This window comes from Medicago sativa, chromosome 4 (genome assembly GCF_051527215.1).
Source record: "Medicago sativa cultivar Bolivia chromosome 4, Bolivia_mono, whole genome shotgun sequence".
Classification (NCBI taxonomy): domain Eukaryota; kingdom Viridiplantae; phylum Streptophyta; class Magnoliopsida; order Fabales; family Fabaceae; genus Medicago; species Medicago sativa.
The window spans coordinates 48,131,693-48,157,209 of record NC_140752.1 but is presented as its reverse complement, the minus strand read 5'-3'; the positions used below and the strand labels follow the sequence as shown (position 1 = coordinate 48,157,209).

The 25,517-nt window shown below is 46.0% G+C and overlaps 2 protein-coding genes across 2 annotated transcripts; one reads left to right on the top strand and one right to left on the bottom strand.

Annotated features, from left to right (window-relative positions):
• Window positions 1-845: 845 nt before the first annotated feature.
• LOC146929453 (uncharacterized) lies at window positions 846-3,475 on the bottom strand. Its single transcript, XM_085707327.1, has 3 exons — window positions 3,028-3,475; window positions 2,295-2,916; window positions 846-1,467 (listed from the first exon to the last, which is right to left on the bottom strand). Exons 1-3 carry the CDS (start codon window positions 3,473-3,475, stop codon window positions 846-848), a joined length of 1,692 nt encoding a protein of 563 aa, XP_085563453.1.
• Window positions 3,476-15,840: 12,365 nt separating this feature from the next.
• On the top strand, window positions 15,841-16,989 carry LOC146929452 (uncharacterized). The gene is made up of 4 exons (XM_085707326.1): window positions 15,841-15,928; window positions 16,028-16,311; window positions 16,372-16,608; window positions 16,678-16,989. Exons 1-4 carry the CDS (start codon window positions 15,841-15,843, stop codon window positions 16,987-16,989), a joined length of 921 nt encoding a protein of 306 aa, XP_085563452.1.
• Window positions 16,990-25,517: the final 8,528 nt, after the last annotated feature.

The window sequence follows — 25,517 nt, the reverse complement described above, 5'->3', positions numbered from 1 at the left end:
AATGACATTGTGCGCCCTTAGTGGTTTTAGCACTCTTTATAATACAATTGCATTATTCTCAACTACACTTTGTTCGAAATGCATGATTTACTTTCAAGTATAATATTTTGAATTTGATTGCTCGTCGTGTGAGGCTTTTTAATACTGTTTGTAGTATTCGTTGAGAGTGAACTATCTATCTTGTGTGTTTCATAAACTGCAATAATTCGTATGCTCTTAGTTGTTCGTTTTGTATTGTTACTCGCTTTTGAAGTGCGAGGTTTTTAAGCCGAAGTGCTTTTAGCTATGGTGAGATGGACTACCCCCCGTAGTCAGTATTTCGACGAAGTGATTTAATGACTGGAGAGTTTAGCATGCCCGCTTGACTTATTGTCACTTTGACTTGGTGAAATCAAAGATTTGTCCTTTTCCTCCCAGGTAATTTTGTTTGGAAAGTTTTACCTTTGCATTGTTTTGCAAGGAAGAGTTTGGGCAGGAGGTTTCCAACTGTTTACGCCGGGTATTAGTTAGAAGTATTGCACATCCAAGAGATCGTTTATCTGAATGTGTGTCCAAAGTTGTGTTTCGGACGCGTAACAGTGGATGAACAAAGAAATCATTCTAAGTTCAACGCACTGAGGCGTGAATCACCCATCGCGAGCTGGGGTTCTACCTAACATGCCGAGAAGTGATGTCGCAGCGCTAAGCGTACATACTGAGGGGTGAGAGGATTTCTCTCATCCTTTTTCTTTTTGGATTCGGATTGGCACGACTTTCCTCTTTCGTTTATTTGCTCGTTGGAGAGCGAGAAGTTCGTTGCGTAGAACTAAGTATGTACGTTAGAGTAAATTGGCATTGTCTGCCATCTAAGTGTAATACTTTTTGAGTTTTTCTGCATTCCAAGTCCTTGGAATTGTGTTTTGATGGAGGTCTTCGAGTCCGTAAGCTCCCGTTCCGGTCTTCATCCGGATCCTGAAGGGCCCGTCCCAGTTGGAGGCTAATTTCCCTTCTTCGGTATCCTTTTGGTCTCGCTGGAGAACGAGATCGCCCACTTCGAATTCCCTTTTTCCGACTCTCTTGCTGTGGCGAGCGTCGATTTTTGCCTTTAGCACTGCCTCCCGCAAGGTAGCGTTTATTCTGACTTCGTCGACGAATTCGAGCTCTTCGCACAGATTGGATGTGTTGGTCAGGAAATCGGTGTTGGCGTCAGTTCGCCAAGTGAGTTCTGTCAACTCAATTGGTATGACTGCTTCCGTCCTGTAAGTGAGCCGAAAAGGTGACTCGCCAGTGGTGGAGTGGGGAGTAGTTCTATAGGCCCAGAGGATCGCGTGTAACTCTTCAGCCCACTGCGTTTTAGCTGTGTCTAGCCTTCTTCGTATTTCTCGTAGAATGACCTTGTTTGCGGCCTCGGCCAGGCCGTTGGCTTGAGGGTGTTCTACGGAGGTGAATCTTTGTTTTATGCCGATGTTCCTTAGGTAGTCTTGGAACCTTTAGTCCGTGAACTGTGTACCATTGTCGGATACGACTAGAGCTGGTACTCCAAACCTCGTTAGGATGTTTCTTTTGAAGAAACGGAGTAAGTTTTTAGCTATGATCTTAGACAGTAGTTCGGCTTCGATTCACTTTGTTGAGTAGTCGATGGCGACTATCAGGTATTTCAGCTGTCCGGTGGAGGGAATGGTCCCAGAAGGTAGATGCCCCACAATGCAAAAGGCCAAGGGGAAACTAAGGACGTTAGTTCAGCGGGAGGTGCTAGGTGTATGTCCCCATGTCGCTGACATTTTTCGCAGAGGTTGACGTAATCTTGGACGTCTTTTAACATGGTATACCAGTAATATCCGGCTCGTAGGACCTTTTTCGCGAGAGCTTTCGCACCAAGGTGTTATCCGCAGATGCCTTCGTGGATGACGGCGAGGACTTCTTGGGTCTCGTTAGGTCCCAGACACTTGATAAGTGGCGTTATAAAACCTCTTTTATATAGGGTCCCTTCCACTAAAGTGAATGAGCAAGCCCTTCGTTTCAGCCTGGTCTTTTCATTCTGGTCGGAGGGAAGTTCCCCACTCTCTATGTATCGAGATATCGGGCCACTCCAATCTTCCATTCAAATGATCGAGTTGATGTCTCGCGGTTGAGCTTCTTTTTCTTGGATGCTCGGTTTGTCGAGAACCTCATGTATTACGGTTTTGTTTCTGTTCGCAGTTCGCGTACTTGCGAGTTTTGAAAGAATGTTTGCTCGAGTATTCTGTTCGCAGGAAACGTGAGTTACGTCGACAGTTTCGAATTCTTTCATCTTCTTTAGTACTAACTGAACGTACTTTTGGAGATGGTCTTCTTTTACCTGGAACTCTCCTGTGACTTGGGAAGCCACGAGTTGCGAGTCGGTGAAGATTTTCACCTTTCTGGCTCCCATGTCTTGGGCGGTTCGTAAACCAGCTAGGAAGGCCCCATATTCTGCAGTGTTATTTGTAACAGAGAAAGATAAAGTGAGGGAGATTTCGACAACGATACCTTTGTTATTTTCCACAATTATTCCGGCCCCGCTCCCCCTGGAGTTGGATGACCCATCCACGAAGACGGTCCACTCCTCTGAGTTATCCTCAGCTGGGAAAGTCATCTCGGCAAGAAAGTCGACGAACACCTGTGCCTTCGGTGCCTTTTTGGATTCGTAATGTATGTCGAACTCGGACAGCTCGAGTGACCATTTCATCATCCGACCGGCTACATCTGGGCGACCCAGGATCTGCCTGATGGGTTGGTCCGTCCGGACTAGCACCGTATGAGCTAGAAAGTACTGCCTCAGTCTTCGGGCTGCTGTGAGGAGCGCGAGAGCTACCTTTTCGATCCTCTGGTACCTTGTCTCCGGCCCCAGCAGTGCTTTGCTGGTGAAGTAGATTGGTTTTTGTCCCTCTGTCGTTTCTCTGATAAGCACGGCGCATACTGCGTTAGAAGAGACGGATAGGTACAAGTACAGTGTTTCGCCTTAATCGGGTCGCGAGAGTACGGGCGGTGCCGAGAGGGCCTCATTGAGGTGCTTCAGAGCGTTCTCGCATTCCTCTGTCCAATCGAACTTTGTTTCTTTCCTCAAGAGTTTGAAGAAAGGAAGGGCGTGTTGAGCGGATTTTGCCACGAATCTGGAGAGGGCAGTTAGCATTCCGTTGAGTGTTTGGATGCACTTCTTAGAGTGGGGCATTGGGAGCTCGGTAAATGTGCGGCATTTATCCGGGTTCGCCTCTATTCCTCTTTCTGTTAGGTAGAAACCAAGGAATTTACCCGCTTGGACTCCGAAGGTGCATTTCTCTAGGTTGAGTCGTATGTTGTACTTCCGGGTTTGTTCAAAAACTCTTCTGAGGTGAGTGGCATGATCCACCTCTAGCTGGGATTTTACGATCATGTCGTCCATGTAGACTTCAAGGATATCGCCCAGAAGTGTCTTGTCATAGACTCTGTTCATCATTCGTTGATAAGTTGCCCCTGCATTTTGTAGACCAAAGGGCATTACGTTGTAGTAATAGTTCCCTGATTCGGTCATGAAGGCTGTTTTCATTTTATCTTCTTCGGCCATGGGTATTTGGTTATACCCAGAATAGGCGTCCATGAAGGATAAAAGTTTATAGTCGGAGGTATTATCTACGATTTTATCGATATTAGGAAGAGGATATGCGTCTTTAGGGCAGGCCCTATTAAGATCGGTATAGACAACACACATACGCTATTTTCCATTAGATTTCTTGACAAGTACAACATTGGAGAGCCAGGTAGTGTATTTGGCCTCAGAAATAAAATTTGCCTCTAGGAGGTCTTTTATAGCTTTTTTTGCAGCCTTTGATTTTTCAGGAGACTGCTTTCTACGCCGCTGGGCTACAGCGCTAACTCCGGGATCTACTGTTAGCTAGTGACAAGCGACACTAGGGTCAATTCCGGGCATGTCGGCCGCGCTCCATGCGAATAGGTCAGCGTTCTCCCTAAGGCAGGCGATAAGCTGTGCTCTGACAAGTTCGGGAAGATCCTTGCCGATTTTGAAGTTCTTCGAGGGGTCGTCTCCGAAGGGGACCAGCTCGAACTCACCGTCAGGAACAGGTCTAAGATGTTTCGCGTTGAGCAGATCCTTCTTTTCCCGTTTTTGTTCCTTGAGGTCTTCCTTGGTGAACCTGGGATCAAGTTCGACCAAGTTGGTGTCCAGAGTGCTCGCAGCGGCTTTCCCCTTGTCCACAGCAGGCTTGCTGGACTGGGAAACCGAGTTCTGGGACTTGTTCGCTTGGAGGAAATATCTTCTTGCAGCTTCGATGTCTTAGTTGAGAGAGGCGATGATGTCGTCCTTTGCATGGTACTTCAACTTCAGATGAGCGGTTGAACATGCAGCCCTAAGTTGGGCGAGTACGGTTCTCCCTATGATGCAGTTATGGAGAGAAGGGAAATCGATTACCAAGAATGGGATCTTGATGGTTTTCTTGGCCTCCTTTTCACCCAAGGTGACCAGCAGCTCCACGTATCCCCATGGCTGAGTAGACGAGCCGTTGAAGCCGTAAAGTTCATTTCCAACGTAGGAAGAAAGGTTTTTCTCCGTTAGTTGGAGAGTTTTGAACAGGCTGGTGTACATGATGTCGCATGAGGCCCCTGTGTCAATCAGGACTCGTCGGACATCCGCATTGGCCATCGATGCTCGTACGAGTAAAGGGATGGCGGAATTTGAGGCTCCACCAGGAAGTTCTGAATCGTAGAACGCCAAAGGTGGCCTTCCTCCGTGATTGGAGGGGGCCAGCAAGTTGACGCTAATGAGTTCCTCGAATTTCCTCTTCATGCTCCCCATGGAGACGTTCAGCATTCCTCTCGTGATGACATTGGCAGTGGGGAACTGTTCCCATGTGCATTAGTAGGGGGTGATTTCCACGTTTTCAAGGAAACCACCAAGATGTTCCACGGACATGGCGATGCTTTTGCCAGGTTCAGAACCGTCACCGATGAGCTCGATGGTCTTCCTTTCCGCCTCCGGGTTCTTGACGAACTGTTTGAGCCGCCCTCTCCGGATGAGGAGCTCAATGGCATCCTTCAGATGGATACAGTCATTGGTGGTGTGGCCGTGGCATTTGTGGAATCGACAGTACTTTGTCTTGTCGACCTTCTTCCTCTCCTGTGACAGAGCCTTTGGTGGCTTGATGCTGGTTCATTCAGATCAGCGATGGCGATCTCAGCAAGGATTTTTTCTCTTGACATGGCCAGGGAGTGTACTCGATGAAGTGACCGTTGGGCCTTTTGCTTTCCCGAGCAGCTTTTCCTTCCTTCTTTTTCTTGTGGAAGGGATTTTTGGAGGCTTCAGCGGCAGGTTCCTCCTTCCTGGATTTGTTAAGGCTATCCGCGTACAGCTCTTCCTCGTAGGCAAGGAAGAGTTTGGGCAGGAGGTTTCCAACTGTTTACGCCGGGTATTAGTTAGAAGTATTGCACATCCAAGAGATCGTTTATCTGAATGTGTGTCCAAAGTTGTGTTTCGAACGCGTAACAATGGATGAACAAAGAAATCATTCTAAGTTCAACGCACTGAGGCGTGAATCACCCATCGCGAGCTGGGGTTCTACCTAACATGCCGAGAAGTGATGTCGCAGCGCTAAGCGTACATACTGAGGGGTGAGAGGATTTCTCTCATCCTTTTTCTTTTTGGATTCGGATTGGCACGACTTTCCTCTTTCGTTTATTTGCTCGTTGGAGAGCGATAAGTTCGTTGCGTAGAACTAAGTATGTACGTTAGAGTAAATTGGCATTGTCTGCCATCTAAGTGTAATACTTTTTGAGTTTTTCTGCATTCCAAGTCCTTGGAATTGTGTTTTGATGGAGGTCTTCGAGTCCGTAAGCTCCCGTTCCGGTCTTCATCCGGATCCTGAAGGGCCCGTCCCAGTTGGAGGCTAATTTCCCTTCATCGGTATCCTTTTGGTCTCGCTGGAGAACGAGATCGCCCACTTCGAATTCCCTTTTTCCGACTCTCTTGCTGTGGCGAGCGTCGATTTTTGCCTTTAGCACTGCCTCCCGCAAGGTAGCGTTTATTCTGACTTCGTCGACGAATTCGAGCTCTTCGCACAGATTGGATGTGTTGGTCAGGAAATCGGTGTTGGCGTCAGTTCGCCAAGTGAGTTCTGTCAACTCAATTGGTATGACTGCTTCCGTCCTGTAAGTGAGCCGAAAAGGTGACTCGCCAGTGGTGGAGTGGGGAGTAGTTCTATAGGCCCAGAGGATCGCGTGTAACTCTTCAGCCCACTGCGTTTTAGCTGTGTCTAGCCTTCTTCGTATTTCTCGTAGAATGACCTTGTTTGCGGCCTCGGCCAGGCCGTTGGCTTGAGGGTGTTCTACGGAGGTGAATCTTTGTTTTATGCCGATGTTCCTTAGGTAGTCTTGGAACCTTTAGTCCGTGAACTGTATACCATTGTCGGATACGACTAGAGCTGGTACTCCAAACCTCGTTAGGATGTTTCTTTTGAAGAAACGGAGTAAGTTTTTAGCTATGATCTTAGACAGTGGTTCGGCTTCGATTCACTTTGTTGAGTAGTCGATGGCGACTATCAGGTATTTCAGCTGTCCGGTGGCTTTAGGGAATGGTCCCAGAAGGTAGATGCCCCACAATGCAAAAGGCCAAGGGGAAACTAAGGACGTTAGTTCAGCGGGAGGTGCTAGGTGTATGTCCCCATGTCGCTGACATTTGTCGCAGAGGTTGACGTAATCTTGGACGTCTTTTAACATGGTATACCAGTAATATCCGGCTCGTAGGACCTTTTTCGCGAGAGCTTTCGCACCAAGGTGTTGTCCGCAGATGCCTTCGTGGATGACGGCGAGGACTTCTTGGGTCTCGTTAGGTCCCAGACACTTGATAAGTGGCGTTATAAAACCTCTTTTATATAGGGTCCCTTCCACTAAAGTGAATGAGCAAGCCCTTCGTTTCAGCCTGGTCTTTTCATTCTGGTCGGAGGGAAGTTCCCCACTCTCTATGTATCGAGATATCGGGCCACTCCAATCTTCCATTCAAATGATCGAGTTGATGTCTCGCGGTTGAGCTTCTTTTTCTTGGATGCTCGGTTTGTCGAGAACCTCATGTATTACAGTTTTGTTTCTGTTCGCAGTTCGCGTACTTGCGAGTTTTGAAAGAATGTCTGCTCGAGTATTCTGTTCGCAGGAAACGTGAGTTACGTCGACAGTTTCGAATTCTTTCATCTTCTTTAGTACTAACTGAACGTACTTTTGGAGATGGTCTTCTTTTACCTGGAACTCTCCTGTGACTTAGGAAGCCACGAGTTGCGAGTCGGTGAAGATTTTCACCTTTCTGGCTCCCATGTCTTGGGCGGTTCGTAAACCAGCTAGGAAGGCCCCATATTCTGCAGTGTTATTTGTAACAGAGAAAGATAAAGTGAGGGAGATTTCGACAACGATACCTTTGTTATTTTCCACAATTATTCCGGCCCCGCTCCCCCTGGAGTTGGATGACCCATCCACGAAGACGGTCCACTCCTCTGAGTTATCCTCAGCTGGGAAAGTCATCTCGGCAAGAAAGTCGACGAACACCTGTGCCTTCGGTGCCTTTTTGGATTCGTAATGTATGTCGAACTCGGACAGCTCGAGTGACCATTTCATCATCCGACCGGCTACATCTGGGCGACCCAGGATCTGCCTGATGGGTTGGTCCGTCCGGACTAGCACCGTATGAGCTAGAAAGTACTGCCTCAGTCTTCGGGCTGCTGTGAGGAGCGCGAGAGCTACCTTTTCGATCCTCTGGTACCTTGTCTCCGGCCCCAGCAGTGCTTTGCTGGTGAAGTAGATTGGTTTTTGTCCCTCTGTCGTTTCTCTGATAAGCACGGCGCATACTGCGTTAGAAGAGACGGATAGGTACAAGTACAGTGTTTCGCCTTAATCGGGTCGCGAGAGTACGGGCGGTGCCGAGAGGGCCTCATTGAGGTGCTTCAGAGCGTTCTCGCATTCCTCTGTCCAATCGAACTTCGTTTCTTTCCTCAAGAGTTTGAAGAAAGGAAGGGCGTGTTGAGCGGATTTTGCCACGAATCTGGAGAGGGCAGTTAGCATTCCGTTGAGTGTTTGGATGCACTTCTTAGAGTGGGGCATTGGGAGCTCGGTAAATGTGCGGCATTTATCCGGGTTCGCCTCTATTCCTCTTTCTGTTAGGTAGAAACCAAGGAATTTACCCGCTTGGACTCCGAAGGTGCATTTCTCTAGGTTGAGTCGCATGTTGTACTTCCGGGTTTGTTCAAAAACTCTTCTGAGGTGAGTGGCATGATCCACCTCTAGCTGGGATTTTACGATCATGTCGTCCATGAAGACTTCAAGGATATCGCCCAGAAGTGTCTTGTCATAGACTCTGTTCATCATTCGTTGATAAGTTGCCCCTGCATTTTGTAGACCAAAGGGCATTACGTTGTAGTAATAGTTCCCTGATTCGGTCATGAAGGCTGTTTTCATTTTATCTTCTTCGGCCATGGGTATTTGGTTATACCCAGAATAGGCGTCCATGAAGGATAAAAGTTTATAGTCGGAGGTATTATCTACGATTTTATCGATATTAGGAAGAGGATATGCGTCTTTAGGGCAGGCCCTATTAAGATCGGTATAGACAACACACATACGCTATTTTCCATTAGATTTCTTGACAAGTACAACATTGGAGAGCCAGGTAGTGTATTTGGCCTCAGAAATAAAATTTGCCTCTAGGAGGTCTTTTATAGCTTTTTTTCCAGCCTTTGATTTTTCAGGAGACTGCTTTCTACACCGTTGGGCTACAGCGCTAACTCCGGGATCTACTGTTAGCTAGTGACAAGCGACACTAGGGTCAATTCCGGGCATGTCGGCCGCGCTCCATGCGAATAGGTCAGCGTTCTCCCTAAGGCAGGCGATAAGCTGTGCTCTGACAAGTTCGGGAAGATCCTTGCCGATTTTGAAGTTCTTCGAGGGGTCGTCTCCGAAGGGGACCAGCTCGAACTCACCGTCAGGAACAGGTCTAAGATGTTTCGCGTTGAGCAGATCCTTCTTTTCCCGTTTTTGTTCCTTGAGGTCTTCCTTGGTGAACCTGGGATCAAGTTCGACCAAGTTGGTGTCCAGAGTGCTCGCAGCAGCTTTCCCCTTGTCCACAGCAGGCTTGCTGGACTGGGAAACCGAGTTCTGGGACTTGTTCGCTTGGAGGAAATATCTTCTTGCAGCTTCGATGTCTTAGTTGAGAGAGGCGATGATGTCGTCCTTTGCATGGTACTTCAACTTCAGATGAGCGGTTGAACATGCAGCCCTAAGTTGGGCGAGTACGGTTCTCCCTATGATGCAGTTATGGAGAGAAGGGAAATCGATTACCAAGAATGGGATCTTGATGGTTTTCTTGGCCTCCTTTTCACCCAAGGTGACCAGCAGCTCCACGTATCCCCATGGCTGAGTAGACGAGCCGTTGAAGCCGTAAAGTTCATTTCCAACGTAGGAAGAAAGGTTTTTCTCCGTTAGTTGGAGAGTTTTGAACAGGCTGGTGTACATGATGTCGCATGAGGCCCCTGTGTCAATCAGGACTCGTCGGACATCCGCATTGGCCATCGATGCTCGTACGAGTAAAGGGATGGCGGAATTTGAGGCTCCACCAGGAAGTTCTGAATCGTAGAACGCCAAAGGTGGCCTTCCTCCGTGATTGGAGGGGGCCAGCAAGTTGACGCTAATGAGTTCCTCGAATTTCCTCTTCATGCTCCCCATGGAGACGTTCAGCATTCCTCTCGTGATGACATTGGCAGTGGGGAACTGTTCCCATGTGCATTAGTAGGGGGTGATTTCCACGTTTTCAAGGAAACCACCAAGATGTTCCACGGACATGGCGATGCTTTTGCCAGGTTCAGAACCGTCACCGATGAGCTCGATGGTCTTCCTTTCCGCCTCCGGGTTCTTGACGAACTGTTTGAGCCGCCCTCTCCGGATGAGGAGCTCAATGGCATCCTTCAGATGGATACAGTCATCGGTGGTGTGGTCGTGGCATTTGTGGAATCGACAGTACTTTGTCTTGTCGACCTTCTTCCTCTCCTGTGACAGAGCCTTTGGTGGCTTGATGCTGGTTCATTCAGATCAGCGATGGCGATCTCAGCAAGGATTTTTTCTCTTGACATGGCCAGGGAGTGTACTCGATGAAGTGACCGTTGGGCCTTTTGCTTTCCCGAGCAGCTTTTCCTTCCTTCTTTTTCTTGTGGAAGGGATTTTTGGAGGCTTCAGCGGCAGGTTCCTCCTTCCTGGATTTGTTAAGGCTATCCGCGTACAGCTCCTCCTCGTAGGCAATGTAGATCTTGGCGATCGCTAGGAACTCGTTGATAGTCCTTGGGCGATCTAGGCGGGCAGACCTTTGGCGATGAGGTACCGCTTCATTGTTTCGTCGGCATCCCGTACTTGAACGACTTCTTTATCTATTCTCATGAAAGAAAGGAACATAAACATCCCTCCATTAAATTACCACCAACTCATTTTTTTGACCATGTTGTGTCTTCATTTGACCATATATGACTATGTCACATAATTACAGATGTGGAGACTCGCATACTTGACAGAAAGATGTTAATATATCAAATATGAGTTAACATTCTACAATAGATAGATAGGAGATAAAATGCTTAATAACATATAAGTGAGATGAACTATATACATATGCCTAAACAATTTGTATGAAAATGTGGTGTCAATCTCATTTGTGTCGTTTCTCTTAGCCTAATATGACGATACAACCCAATGTAGGCTGCACCGGAAGTTCCAACATTATGATGATTTGTTTTGTTAGTGATCGTACCTAATCAGAAGGTGACTGTCGGTGCTTTGAATGCGGTGGTTGTGACGGTGGTGAAATGCGTCAGAATGCTTCTTGGAGCGGATGGGAGGTGTGTACCTGCATGCACTCCGACGCTCAAGTCAGTAGAGATCAGAGAGTGAGGGTTTAGAGGGAGAGTGAGATTCTACCTTGGGGACTGCATTGAGTCCTGTCGCGTCATTTTTCGGAGATCAATGCTATTTGATTAGCTTTTGACTCACTTGATTATTTCACGACTGAACATTTAATTTTTTAAAGAAAAGGGGAAAAAAGTTCAAACACCCCACATTTTGAAAAGATTTAGGGTTCGGGGGTTAGTTACATAAAGGGAAGGTGTTAGCACCCTTTATGTCCGTAGTACTCTACGGGAACCTCTTGGTTTTATTTAGTTAATGTGCTATAACTTGCTTGTTTTGAAAAAAAATGGAATTTTAAAATGAAAAAAGAAAGGAGACCTAGTTTATCTACATTTTATTGATTTGGAAGGACGAGTGTCCTCTGCCTACGTACCCGTGAGGGATCAAAACCTCGTAGTTCGGGGTTAAAAAAACTGACGTTTGATTGGTTGTGTGTTTTTTATTAGTTTGAAAAAAAGGTTTTAAAATGGAGAAGCCAAATGGCAAAAGAATATTTGTTTGTGTTTTTTAATATTAAAGAAAATGGACTCGAAATAAATTAGATGGATTGATATTTGATTAAGAAATGAAACTAAAAAAGACGGTCACTTGATTGATTTAGGATCAAGGTTTATTTAAAAAATATTTTTTGTGATTTTTGAACTATTTGCATGTTTTTGTTGTTTTTGAATAATGACTAAACTAAAATTAACACTAACGGAGCGAGAAGATAAAGCGTAGGTACCTTATGGTGGTGTTGGACCACCACGAGGACCTTTAACCTAATCTAGAAGCAAAATAAGAGACATACACACACGCACACACATGCACCTAAACTATTACAAAAAACCTATTAATACATTCTATGGTCTGCGAGAAAGTAAATAAATTACATTAGGCCTATATTTACATTCTAAGTGATGCAATAAACTACCAACTAAATTAAAAATGTGGAATATTAAAGCTAAATTAAAAATGCATGGATTATTTACATTCAAGCTTAATATACAAACTACGTCCATGTGATAAAATAAATAACGAAAAGTTAAGTATGCATATAATAAAACTAAAGATGCATGAATGATTTTATAGTAACCTAATATGCATTCTAATTATTAAAAAAAAAAAATAACAATCATTGAAATGCTAGTAATAAAAATGAAATGCAATGAATAGAAATGAAATGATCTAAAATGCGACAAAATTAAAATATAGTGAAGAAAAATGCATGAGAGGATTAAACAAGATAGAAGAATGAGTGCAGGGGAGGGGTGCATCAGTAATCAGGGGGGTGTAGATATAAAAAATAGAGTTGGGCTATGACAACAGCTGGGGCGCGCATATTGGGCCTCTTGGGTCGGTTTGTTAAAAGGGTCAGGGTCTACTAAACTGGGTCGACCCAGTAGTATAAAAGGGGTGTGAGCTTGGTTTTTGTTCATTTCAACACCGGTTTCAATCTCTTCTCTTTTACTTCCCTAAAACATTCACTGTTCTCTCTCCCTTCCATTCTCGTCTCTTTCTGTTCTCTTCCTCATCCTTTTTCTTTTTTGTTTTCAAAATTCACAAACAATATATCCAAAAGCCTATATCTACGATCCAAACAAAATAGAAAAGCAATACTACCTTTCCGCTGGATCTCTACTTTGATTTGAGTCTGATTGGGATGTCGACGTCAGGTTCTGGAACGGCTTTGGTTTGCGGTTCGAAAGCGGCTCCCTTCTTCGGTTCGGTGTTCGACGGCGATGATTCGAGATAGTGACGGTGGATTGTGTGCGCGAATCGGTGATGGTTTTGAGGATTGTGGGCAGTTACCGATTGTGTTTTGCTGCGGATTAGTGATTGATTCGATTGGGTTTGCTGGACTTGAAACGGCTCTGCTATAACGTTCAGAGGTTTTGAAAGGCTGTTGTTTGGTTTTGATGAGTTGTTAGGATGAATGAATGTGTGCATTGAAACTGGTTCATGTGTGCGTTGAGACTGGTTTGTGAAAATTGTTATGGGAATTTTGTTTGCGTGAAACTATGATTCTTTGGCAGGTTATGTGTGAGTTTGGTTTGTTTTGCAGGTTTTTTCGATCGTGGAAAATTAGCCACCCCCCCCCCCCCCCACGACTCTGTGCGCAGCTCGTTATTTTATAGTGTGGGAATTAGGGTTATGGTTTGTTAAGAGAATCAGAAACTTGTGCTTGGATTGAAGATTGGGATCAAATGAATCGTGAATCTGTTCCTAAAAGTGGATTGAAGTGCAACGCGTTTTTTTGGATGTGCAACAGGCTGTGTTTCATGAATTTGGACCTTGGACATTTGGACTTATCACATAATAAAAATAAATAATAATAATAATAATAATAATAATAATAATAATAATAATAATAATAATAATAATAATAATAATAATAATAATAATAATAATAAGATAACTATGCATATTTTTTTGGGATTTTTTTGACTTATCTTGAAAAAAAGAAGTAATTAACTAAAAAAGATATGAATGACTAATTAAAATAAAAATTGATTAAAAAAATAAAAATAAAAGATGGAAATGAAAAATAAAAGAAATAAAGAGAGAAGACGGTCCGATTCGGAATCAAACATGAGGTATTTTAAAATACCTCTCTGCCGAATTTTTCACTGAAAAGTCAGAGACTGATCAGGAACGACTGGCACGTGTCGGTGTATGAATGTAGGATCCTTAGGTCAAAAATTGGGGTATGACAAGTCCCCTATTTATAGAGGTGGAGGGCTGCAGAGCCGTTGTGGTGGCACACCTGGTTCTGGCGGTTACGAAATCGTGGAAAGTGTAACCGCCAGAGATTTTATTGCGGGAACGTGCAGAATGTGCAAAAAGTCATTGGGGTTCGTTTGAACCGGTCTCGTTCACTCCGTGCACCCCCTTCACGGAAAAGGAGTGTGTCGCAAGTAATGCTGCCAAACGTGGAGTTTGGGCTTTGGATTGTATTTGGCCCAAGTATTGGGCCAAAGGTCCTTTTGGCCGGTCCAGAACACTAGGCCCCCAAGTCGTTGCTCTTGATTAAGAGTGATGACTTAAGTGCGGGCGTTTGATCATTCGCGACCGACCGCCGGAGGGTGTTTGCTGTCGGGCATCTTTCCCGTTGGCGGGTAAAGAGAGTTTCGCTCGGCAAATTTGGAGACTTTGTTGACCTAGGGGGTAGCTTGCGAAGACGGTCTGGAGTGCTGAGAGGGTTAAGCGAGCGGGCTCGTTTTTCCCTGGCTGCATTCGTCCTACACCTGTGTGGATTCGCCAAGTTTGATGGTTCATGTTTGGCATCCTAATGTTCGGCATGCAAGATCATACGGGAAGATTCCCTCGCCAGAGAGTTTGGTCGAATATCATTCCGCAATTAATGCCCACGTTTCGAGGGAGAAACTAAGAGGACATGACCTTTGGATTTTGTATGACACGTGTAAAGGCTATTGGAGTACTTGAGTACCTATAGCCTGTAGAGTGTTCTCGGTTTGTGTTTTCGAGGTGTCATCATAACCGTTGATTCGATCTTGACGTTCCATGAACCGCTACGAAAGATCAGGGCCTTTAGATGAATGGTTCGATCAAATCTGGACCGTAGGAACGCTATAGGGAAGTAGAGTTGTATACGAAGGGCTGTATTGGATAGAAAGTCGCGACTTTTGAGTTGTTTATGAAACAAGTATAAATAGCCCAAACTTGTTTGGAACACCACTTCGTTTCATTTTCTCAGAGAGTTAGAATTTTCTCCAGAGTTTCTCAAAGGCGAAATCCTCCCATTCCTTCAACTTTCTACTTCAAGTTCAAACCATCTGTCGTAACAGGTAACATTCTGATGACTTCATTCCTTTGCTTTTGTGTCTAGAACTTCTTTAGTTTCTGTTCTTTTTTAGAAACCGTAGGAATGCACGTCTTTAGGGCAAAAGTGTTTCTGACTCGGTGGTTACCGACGTTGGGTACGGTGGTTTCCACCGTGCATCAAAAGACTTTGAAAAATATTTGCTGTCTGTTTTCTATTTAGTATTTAAAAGAACATTGACGACAGGCTTAGGTTTCATCCATAAGCTTTAGGTCTGCTCGCCGGGAGTTGATCTTCTCGACGCGTCTGTTGTTTTATTTATATTTTAGGGGTAGCGCGTGATCCCCTCCTAGCCGTGGCCGACCTGGTGGGTGAAGGAAGGGTGGATCTGACTGTTGGATTCACTTTTCCCTTACTTTTTCAGGTCTTTCATGGCAGACGAGGGAGTTGCTGCGTCTGCTGCTTCATGGCTCGGAGAGGAGAATTTAGAAACAAAGTCTGTGTTTGCTACCGATGGCGTGGGTGAAGCCCCCTTTGATACCATCGGAGAAGCGGGAGATTGGGAGCTGGTACTGCCGAGCACATCCGATAGGGTGTGTTCGGAGTATGAAAACTATGTCTTTCCCATGTATGAAGTGGTTTTCAAAGACATGGGTTTTCGACTCCCTTTCTCCAATTTCCAGCGGGAGGTGCTTCGTTGGACCAAGCTGTCACCTACCTAGATCCACCCGAACTCTAACGCCTTCATGAGGGCCTTCGATTTGTTGTGCGATTACCTTCACATCCCTGCTTCTAAGAATGTCTTCTTCTCCTTCTTAATCGTGCAACGGGGCGCGAATTCGGTTTCCTTTCGCCAGACCCAGAAGATATTTGAGATTTTTGCTGGGAAGGTTCGGAGCTTTAAAGAATGCTTCTTTTTGGTTCGGCCTAGAAGCGTGGTTGCTTTAGATAACCTCTTGGAGGTCGCGAAGGATGGCTTTCAGGAGCGTCGTCCTTTCTTCCATTTATGCTGGTCTCAGGACCATTTGGTTTATGAGCCAAGGGACTTTGGCCGAACCATGGATAACCTTACTGATGAAGAGAGACACCTGCGTCAACAACTTTGGGCCTTCATTTAGTCTCTCCCGCGGGGGGTTAAAACTGATAAACGGGGGAACCCTGTGATGAGTGCAGATGGGACCCCAGTAACAGAGCCCCGCCTCATCAATACTTATAAGTTGTTGACTTATGAGGATTTTGAAGCCTGCCTTGGTAGTTTACTTTCTTTCTGTTTTTTAGCTGCTTGCTTTCTTGCCACATTCTTGCTTTGTTTCCCCTAACTGTTAAGATTTCCTTATCTTTGTGTTGTAGGAAAAATGAAAGATTTGGGGGCTCTAGTGAATGCGGCGAGTAAGAAAATCTCATCCAAGAAGAAGCGCAAGAACATTCAATCTCTGGAGAACCTTATAGCTGGTTTTGGCCCCGGCTCAACCTCTGGTCATGTGGTGGACTTGGAAGGTGATGAGCCTTCTGATGAGCTGGCGCAGGACTCTGCGAAGAGGCAGAGGGTGAGAGTGTCTTCCAAGGACCCAATCACACCGATTAAGGCTGTTCCTGTCCACTCTGAGAAAGGAGACTTCCTCCAGCTTCCAAAGGTGTGGTCTAAACCTGAGTTGTGCGGTCCCTAGTCGACCCTTTTCTTGGATGATCCCGAGCTGAAGATTATCCATGATCTGGGCCTTGCTGGCCGGAGTAAGGCGATAACCAACGGGGTTATTGCCACCATGAAGGCCTTGGAGGTCGCCGCTGCCCTGAACATTGCTTCGCTTGAGGGTGAGGTTCGAGTCGATGCTTTGGTGCGAGAGAGGGATGCTCTGAGCACTAAGGTTGCTGCTTTTGAGGAGGATCAAAGGAGCAAGAGGTCCATCGCGGAAGAGCGTGACCGTCAACTGGTTGTTCTGAAGGAGCAACTGTCAGATGCTCGTACTGCTCTTGAGTAAGCAAGTGATTCCTCACGGAAGCTGGCTGAGGAGAAGGCATCCTTGGAGGAAGCTCTGAAGAAGGCGGACCTCCTTGGAGAGAATGAGGCGGAAGACCTTGCGGTTCTGCGGCTTGCCGACCTTGTGGACAGGATTGGTGAGCTGGAAGGAAGCTTGGTGGATGTTGTCCTGCTTGACTTTGATCGGGCCGTGGCTCAGCTGAGGGTGGTGAACCTGGGTATCGAGCTGAATGTCGAAGGAATTCATCCCCTCAGTGAGGTGAAAGACGGGATGATCACTCCGCCCTCCGACCTAGAAGAAAATGATGGGCATGTTGATGACCCCCAGGCCTGATGAGGCCTTTGTAATTAATTTTTCTTCAACAACCAAGTTTGTAATGACATTGTGCGCCCTTAGTGGTTTTAGCACTCTTTATAATACAATTGCATTATTCTCAACTACACTTTGTTCGAAATGCATGATTTACTTTCAAGTATAATATTTTGAATTTGATTGCTCGTCGTGTGAGGCTTTTTAATACTGTTTGTAGTATTCGTTGAGAGTGAACTATCTATCTTGTGTGTTTCATAAACTGCAATAATTCGTATGCTCTTAGTTGTTCGTCTTGTATTGTTACTCGCTTTTGAAGTGCGAGGTTTTTAAGCCGAAGTGCTTTTAGCTATGGTGAGATGGACTACCCCCCGCAGTCAGTATTTCGACAAAGTGATTTAATGACTGGAGAGTTTAGCATGCCCGCTTGACTTATTGTCACTTTGACTTGGTGAAATCAAAGATTTGTCCTTTTCCTCCCAGGTAATTTTGTTTGGAAAGTTTTACCTTTGCATTGTTTTGCAAGGAAGAGTTTGGGCAGGAGGTTTCCAACTGTTTACGCCGGGTATTAGTTAGAAGTATTGCACATCCAAGAGATCGTTTATCTGAATGTGTGTCCAAAGTTGTGTTTCGGACGCGTAACAGTGGATGAACAAAGAAATCATTCTAAGTTCAACGCACTGAGGCGTGAATCACCCATCGCGAGCTGGGGTTCTACCTAACATGCCGAGAAGTGATGTCGCAGCGCTAAGCGTACATACTGAGGGGTGAGAGGATTTCTCTCATCCTTTTTCTTTTTGGATTCGGATTGGCACGACTTTCCTCTTTCGTTTATTTGCTCGTTGGAGAGCGAGAAGTTCGTTGCGTAGAACTAAGTATGTACGTTAGAGTAAATTGGCATTGTCTGCCATCTAAGTGTAATACTTTTTGAGTTTTTCTGCATTCCAAGTCCTTGGAATTGTGTTTTGATGGAGGTCTTCGAGTCCGTAAGCTCCCGTTCCGGTCTTCATCCGGATCCTGAAGGGCCCGTCCCAGTTGGAGGCTAATTTCCCTTCTTCGGTATCCTTTTGGTCTCGCTGGAGAACGAGATCGCCCACTTCGAATTCCCTTTTTCCGACTCTCTTGTTGTGGCGAGCGTCGATTTTTGCCTTTAGCGCTGCCTCCCGCAAGGTAGCGTTTATTCTGAATTCGTCGACGAATTCGAGCTCTTCGCACAGATTGGATGTGTTGGTCAGGAAATCGGTGTTGGCGTCAGTTCGCCAAGTGAGTTCTGTCAACTCAATTGGTATGACTGCTTCCGTCCTGTAAGTGAGCCGAAAAGGTGACTCGCCAGTGGTGGAGTGGGGAGTAGTTCTATAGGCCCAGAGGATCGCGTGTAACTCTTCAGTCCACTGCGTTTTAGCTGTGTCTAGCCTTCTTCGTATTCCTCGTAGAATGACCTTGTTTGCGGCCTCGGCCAGGCCGTTGGCTTGAGGGTGTTCTACGGAGGTGAAGCTTTGTTTTATGCCGATGTTCCTTAGGTAGTCTTGGAACCTTTAGTCCGTGAACTGTGTACCATTGTCGGATACGACTAGAGCTGGTACTCCAAACCTCGTTAGGATGTTTCTTTTGAAGAAACGGAGTAAGTTTTTAGCTATGATCTTAGACAGTGGTTCGGCTTCGATTCACTTTGTTGAGTAGTCAATGGCGACTATCAGGTATTTCAGCTGTCCGGTGGCTTTAGGGAATGGTCCCAGAAGGTAGATGCCCCACAATGCAAAAGGCCAAGGGGAAACTAAGGACGTTAGTTCAGCGGGAGGTGCTAGGTGTATGTCCCCATGTCGCTGACATTTGTCGCAGAGGTTGACGTAATCTTGGACGTCTTTTAACATGGTATACCAGTAATATCCGGCTCGTAGGACCTTTTTCGCGAGAGCTTTCGCACCAAGGTGTTGTCCGCAGATGCCTTCGTGGATGACGGCGAGGACTTCTTGGGTCTCGTTAGGTCCCAGACACTTGATAAGTGGCGTTATAAAACCTCTTTTATATAGGGTCCCTTCCACTAAAGTGAATGAGCAAGCCCTTCGTTTCAGCCTGGTCTTTTCATTCTGGTCGGAGGGAAGTTCCCCACTCTCTATGTATCGAGATATCGGGCCACTCCAATCTTCCATTCAAATGATCGAGTTGATGTCTCGCGGTTGAGCTTTTTTTCTTGGATGCTCGATTTGTCGAGAACCTCATGTATTACGGTTTTGTTTCTGTTCGCAGTTCGCGTACTTGCGAGTTTTGAAAGAATGTCTGCTCGAGTATTCTGTTCGCAGGAAACGTGAGTTACGTCGACAGTTTCGAATTCTTTCATCTTCTTTAGTACTAACTGAACGTACTTTTGGAGATGGTCTTCTTTTACCTGGAACTCTCCTGTGACTTGGGAAGCCACGAGTTGCGAGTCGGTGAAGATTTTCACCTTTCTGGCTCCCATGTCTTGGGCGGTTCGTAAACCAGCTAGGAAGGCCCCATATTCTGCAGTGTTATTTGTAACAGAGAAAGATAAAGTGAGGGAGATTTCGACAACGATACCTTTGTTATTTTCCACAATTATTCCGGCCCCGCTCCCCCTGGAGTTGGATGACCCATCCACGAAGACGGTCCATTCCTCTGAGTTATCCTCAGCTGGGAAAGTCATCTCGGCAAGAAAGTCGACGAACACCTGTGCCTTCGGTGCCTTTTTGGATTCGTAATGTATGTCAAACTCGGACAGCTCGAGTGACCATTTCATCATCCGACCGGCTACATCTGGGCGACCCAGGATCTGCCTGATGGGTTGGTCCGTCCGGACTAGCACCGTATGAGCTAGAAAGTACTGCCTCAGTCTTCGGGCTGCTGTGAGGAGCGCGAGAGCTACCTTTTCGATCCTCTGGTACCTTGTCTCCGGCCCCAGCAGTGCCTTGCTGGTGAAGTAGATTGGTTTTTGTCCCTCTGTCGTTTCTCTAATAAGCACGGCGCATACTGCGTTAGAAGAGACGGATAGGTACAAGTACAGTGTTTCGCCTTAATCGGGTCGCGAGAGTACGGGCGGTGCCGAGAGGGCCTCATTGAGGTGCTTCAGAGCGTTCTCGCATTCCTCTGTCCAATCGAACTTCGTTTCTTTCCTCAAGAGTTTGAAGAAAGGAAGGGCGTGTTGAGCGGATTTTGCCACGAATCTGGAGAGGGCAGTTAGCATTCCGTTGAGTGTTTGGATGCACTTCTTAGAGTGGGGCATTGGGAGATCGGTAAATGTGCGGCATTTATCCGGGTTCGCCTCTATTCCTCTTTCTGTTAGGTAGAAACCAAGGAATTTACCCGCTTGGACTCCGAAGGTGCATTTCTCTAGGTTGAGTCGCATGTTGTTCTTCCGGGTTTGTTCAAAAACTCTTCTGAGGTGAGTGGCATGATCCACCTCTAGCTGGGATTTTACGATCATGTCGTCCATGTAGACTTCAAGGATATCGCCCGGAAGTGTCTTGTCATAGACTCTGTTCATCATTCGTTGATAAGTTGCCCCTGCATTTTGTAGACCAAAGGGCATTACGTTGTAGTAATAGTTCCCTGATTCGGTCATGAAGGCTGTTTTCATTTTATCTTCTTCGGCCATGGTATTTGGTTATACCCAGAATAGGCGTCCATGAAGGATAAAAGTTTATAGTCGGAGGTATTATCTACGATTTTATCGATATTAGGAAGAGGATATGCGTCTTTAGGGCAGGCCCTATTAAGATCGGTATAGACAACACACATACGCTATTTTCCATTAGATTTCTTGACAAGTACAACATTGGAGAGCCAGGTAGTGTATTTGGCCTCAGAAATAAAATTTGCCTCTAGGAGGTCTTTTATAGCTTTTTTTGCAGCCTTTGATTTTTCAGGAGACTGCTTTCTACGCCGCTGGGCTACAGCGCTAACTCCGGGATCTACTGTTAGCTAGTGACAAGCGACACTAGGGTCAATTTCGGGCATGTCGGCCGCGCTTCATGCGAATAGGTCAGCGTTCTCCCTAAGGCAGGCGATAAGCTGTGCTCTGACAAGTTCGGGAAGATCCTTGCCGATTTTGAAGTTCTTCGAGGGGTCGTCTCCGAAGGGGACCAGCTCGAACTCACCGTCAGGAACAGGTCTAAGATGTTTCGCGTTGAGCAGATCCTTCTTTTCCCGTTTTTGTTCCTTGAGGTCTTCCTTGGTGAACCTGGGATCAAGTTCGACCAAGTTGGTGTCCAGAGTGCTCGCAGCAGCTTTCCCCTTGTCCTCAGCAGGCTTGCTGGACTGGGAAACCGAGTTCTGGGACTTGTTCGCTTGGAGGAAATATCTTCTTGCAGCTTCGATGTCTTAGTTGAGAGAGGCGATGATGTCGTCCTTTGCATGGTACTTCAACTTCAGATGAGCGGTTGAACATGCAGCCCTAAGTTGGGCGAGTACGGTTCTCCCTATGATGCAGTTATGGAGAGAAGGGAAATCGATTACCAAGAATGGGATCTTGATGGTTTTCTTGGCCTCCTTTTCACCCAAGGTGACCAGCAGCTCCACGTATCCCCATGGCTGAGTAGACGAGCCGTTGAAGCCGTAAAGTTCATTTCCAACGTAGGAAGAAAGGTTTTTCTCCGTTAGTTGGAGAGTTTTGAACAGGCTGGTGTACATGATGTCGCATGAGGCCCCTGTGTCAATCAGGACTCGTCGGACATCCGCATTGGCCATCGATGCTCGTACGAGTAAAGGGATGGCGGAATTTGAGGCTCCACCAGGAAGTTCTGAATCGTAGAACGCCAAAGGTGGCCTTCCTCCGTGATTGGAGGGGGCCAGCAAGTTGACGCTAATGAGTTCCTCGAATTTCCTCTTCATGCTCCCCATGGAGACGTTCAGCATTCCTCTCGTGATGACATTGGCAGTGGGGAACTGTTCCCATGTGCATTAGCAGGGGGTGATTTCCACGTTTTCAAGGAAACCACCAAGATGTTCCACGGACATGGCGATGCTTTTGCCAGGTTCAAAACCGTCACCGATGAGCTCGATGGTCTTCCTTTCCGCCTTCGGGTTCTTGACGAACTGTTTGAGCCGCCCTCTCCGGATGAGGAGCTCAATGGCATCCTTCAGATGGATACAGTCATCGGTGGTGTGGCCGTGGCATTTGTGGAATCGACAGTACTTTGTCTTGTCGACCTTCTTCCTCTCCTATGACAGAGCCTTTGGTGGCTTGATGCTGGTTCATTCAGATCAGCGATGGCGATCTCAGCAAGGATTTTTTCTCTTGACATGGCCAGGGAGTGTACTCGATGAAGTGACCGTTGGGCCTTTTGCTTTCCCGAGCAGCTTTGCCTTCCTTCTTTTTCTTGTGGAAGGGATTTTTGGAGGCTTCAGCGGCAGGTTCCTCCTTCCTGGATTTGTTAAGGCTATCCGCGTACAGCTCCTCCTCGTAGGCAATGTAGATCTTGGCGATCGCTAGGAACTCGTTGATAGTCCTTGGGCGATCTAGGCGGGCAGACCTTTGGCGATGAGGTACCGCTTCATTGTTTCGTCGGCACCCCGTACTTGAACGGCTTCTTTGTTGAACCTCTCAATGTAATCTCTGAGGGAAGCCACCGTTTTTGGTTGCGTCCTGGACACAGTGAAATGGGTTGTGAAATCGTGACAGAGGTTGCCCCATGAGTTGATGGAGTTTCTCCATAAGTTCTTAAACCACGTAACAGCTCCTCGCCTCAGGGTAGTGACGAAAAGCTTGCATTTGACGGTGCCTTGCACCGACCGGTTGGTGAGAACCGCCTCTATGTTCTCGATATGCTCGTTTGGTCGGTTGTCTCGTCGTACGAGTCCATTTGTGGAGGCTTCTCCAGCCCAAGGGGAATAGGAGCTTCCCGGATACGCCGTGTGAACGGACCGTAAGCGTTACGATCGGTTCGGGTATCCCGAGAGTCCTCTGAACTGGAGGATGACCAAGAGCGCCCGTTGCGTCTGGGCGGAGATCTTCCAGGGGGAGTTCGGCGTGGAGGAGATCTCCTAGGTGGAGTCCTCCTGGGAGGGGATCGCCTGGGTAAAGATCGCCGGGGGGATCTCCTTCTGGTTGATCTCCTAGTGTAACTTGAAGATCTGATGCTCACCGAGTGTCGCGGGGATCTGGAGCGTGATCGGCGAGGGATGCCTCCTCTTCTGCTACGTACGGGGGGAAAGAGTTTGTTTGGTTCGAACTGATGGGCACGTTTGCTCCAGATCTATTAGGCGTCGGTTTTATTCCTCGATTAACGACGTCTGTCGTTGAACCGTGCGGATCAGGTTGCCAATGAGTACACCGGTTGGTGTAGCGTCTTCAGGTGTCTCTGTAGGGCGCAGGGGACCCTGCAGAGGTCTTTGCTGGAGAGGAACTATCTGAGCTGGTTCCTCCCTGGGTGTATCCACAGGTGAAGGTGAAGATGTCACTCCATCACATTGAGGGATACGTATCTAACTTTGTATCTGGGTGTTGGCACCGTTGGCAGCCATGGTGTAATTTTTGGAAAGCTTTGGTTTTTAGAAGTATAAAAACGGGGAGAGCTTATATATTTCCCACAGACGGCGCCATTGATCGTACCTGATCAGAAGGTGACTGCCGGTGCTTTGAATGCGGTGGTTGTGATGGTGGTGGAATGCGTCAGAATGCTTCTTGCAGCGGATGGGGGGTGTGTACCTGCAGGCACTCCGACGCTCAAGTCAGTAGAAATAAGAGAGTGAGGGTTTAGAGGGAGAGTGAGATTCTACATTGGGGACTGCATTGAGTCCCCTATTTATAAAGGTGGAGGGCTGCAGAGCCGTTGTGGTGGCACACCTGGTTCTGGCGGTTACGAAATCGTGGGAAGTGTAACCGCCAGAGATTTTATTGCGGGAACGTGCAGAATGTACAAAGAGACGTTATGGGTTCGTTTGAACCGGTCTCATTCGCTCCGTGCATCCCCCTCGCGGAGAAGTGGTGTGTCACAAGTAATGCTGCCAAACATAGAGTTTGGGCTTTGGATTGTATTGGGCCTAAGTAATGGGCCAAAGGTCCTTTTGGCCGGTCCAGAACAGTTAGTTTTTAGGTGTCATATGTTTAATATTTTTAATATTAAATTCTAGATGATGGATGCCATTTACTTTCATGTAAATCTTTTTGTCAAGGTAATATTTTTTTTATTCAACCTCTATTATTTCAAATTCTTTCACTTTTGGTCTTTCGTGAAATCTGCCAAAGAAAAATTATAGATGTGTTATGTGAGTTAACAAAATACATGTTTGTTAGATATTTTAAATACATGTTTATTAAATTTTTTTAATTTGAGAAGTATCTCTTTGGGACATACAAAGTTAGAAAGGAGCAAGAATTCCTTCAATTGAAATAGGGCAATATGTCAGTGACGGAGTTCACCAGGAAGTTCGAAGAGTTGTCTCATTACTCTACTCACAACGAGTATGCAGCTAATGAAATGTGGAAGGTTAATCAGTATAAGCATTCTTTGAGTGGTGAAATTTATGCGGTGGTTAGCCAGCAGAGGTTGACAAACTTTGATGAAATGGTGCACAACAGTCTAGAAGCTGAAAGAGGTTTTAACAAAGCAGTTAGTGTAACACCCCGTTTTCCCAACATAAAAATTTCATAAATAAATCAGAGTTTCTCAACATAAACGGAATGTCACATTTCTTTTCATAAAATTGGAAACAGAATAAATAACTATTTATCCTTCAAAATTCAACAATGTATTATTTAAAACTTCGCGTCGGATTTATTCAACATCTAAAATAATTCTTGGCACAAGGGCCTCAACATAAAATCTCATAAAAACTTAGTTCAACAACAATTCTGGAAAAACTTCTTAAAGTAATACGTGAGGAACAGAAAGCAATAACAAAATTCGCATCCCGTTACGTATCAGAGCACCTAAGACACACTTGTGAGAGAGTCCACTCACGACCGCGACTAATCTTGGTTACCTGCAAGCTACCCATACAAAGAGCAACATTTTCAAGCAGAAGGGGTGAGATTTCACAAACAACAATATTAAGCATATAATTCATCATTTACATTTAACAACATAGACATCATTAATTCATCATAGCAATAATTATTCATAAAGCACTTCATTAATAACTCATCAACTTGACATCTTAACATCTTAACAACTTCGACTTGACTATGCAACTTCAACTCGACTATGCAACTCTTAACATCTTAAATCATCTTGACAATGCAAATGCATGTGGTACCAATCAGGGCATCAAGCCCCCAATATATTGAGCATAAAAAGGCTCCAGGGCATCAAGCCCCCAACATATTTGAGCAAAAGCTCAGGGCTTCAAGCCCCCAACATACCAACATATTTGAGCAAAAGCTCCAGGGCATCAAGCCCCCAACGTATTTGAGCAATGACTCCAGTGCATCAAGCCCTCAACTTGAATGAGTATGCATGGACTCAACTTCTTACAACTTAGACAACATCATGAACATCACATACGACTCCAATGACTTGGACAACATCTTACAACTTCACAACTTAGACCGACATTTACAACTTTATATTATTAATGGTCAACAACAGCAAAACAGC

Bases quoted from the DNA above. Each gene is read 5' to 3' on its own strand.
- LOC146929452 (XM_085707326.1), top strand. From the start codon at position 15,841: ATGAGTGCAGATGGGACCCCAGTAACAGAGCCCCGCCTCATCAATACT. The intron at 16,312-16,371 runs GTGTGGTCTAAA...GATGATCCCGAG, and splicing joins ACTTCCTCCAGCTTCCAAAG to CTGAAGATTATCCATGATCT. The intron at 16,609-16,677 runs GTTGTTCTGAAG...TCCTCACGGAAG, and splicing joins AAGAGCGTGACCGTCAACTG to CTGGCTGAGGAGAAGGCATC.
- LOC146929453 (XM_085707327.1), bottom strand. From the start codon at position 3,475: ATGCCCTTTGGTCTACAAAATGCAGGGGCAACTTATCAACGAATGATG. The intron at 2,917-3,027 runs GCGAGAACGCTC...CTTCTAACGCAG, and splicing joins GTTCGATTGGACAGAGGAAT to TATGCGCCGTGCTTATCAGA. The intron at 1,468-2,294 runs GTACGTTCAGTT...CACGGACTAAAG, and splicing joins AAAGAAGACCATCTCCAAAA to GTTCCAAGACTACCTAAGGA.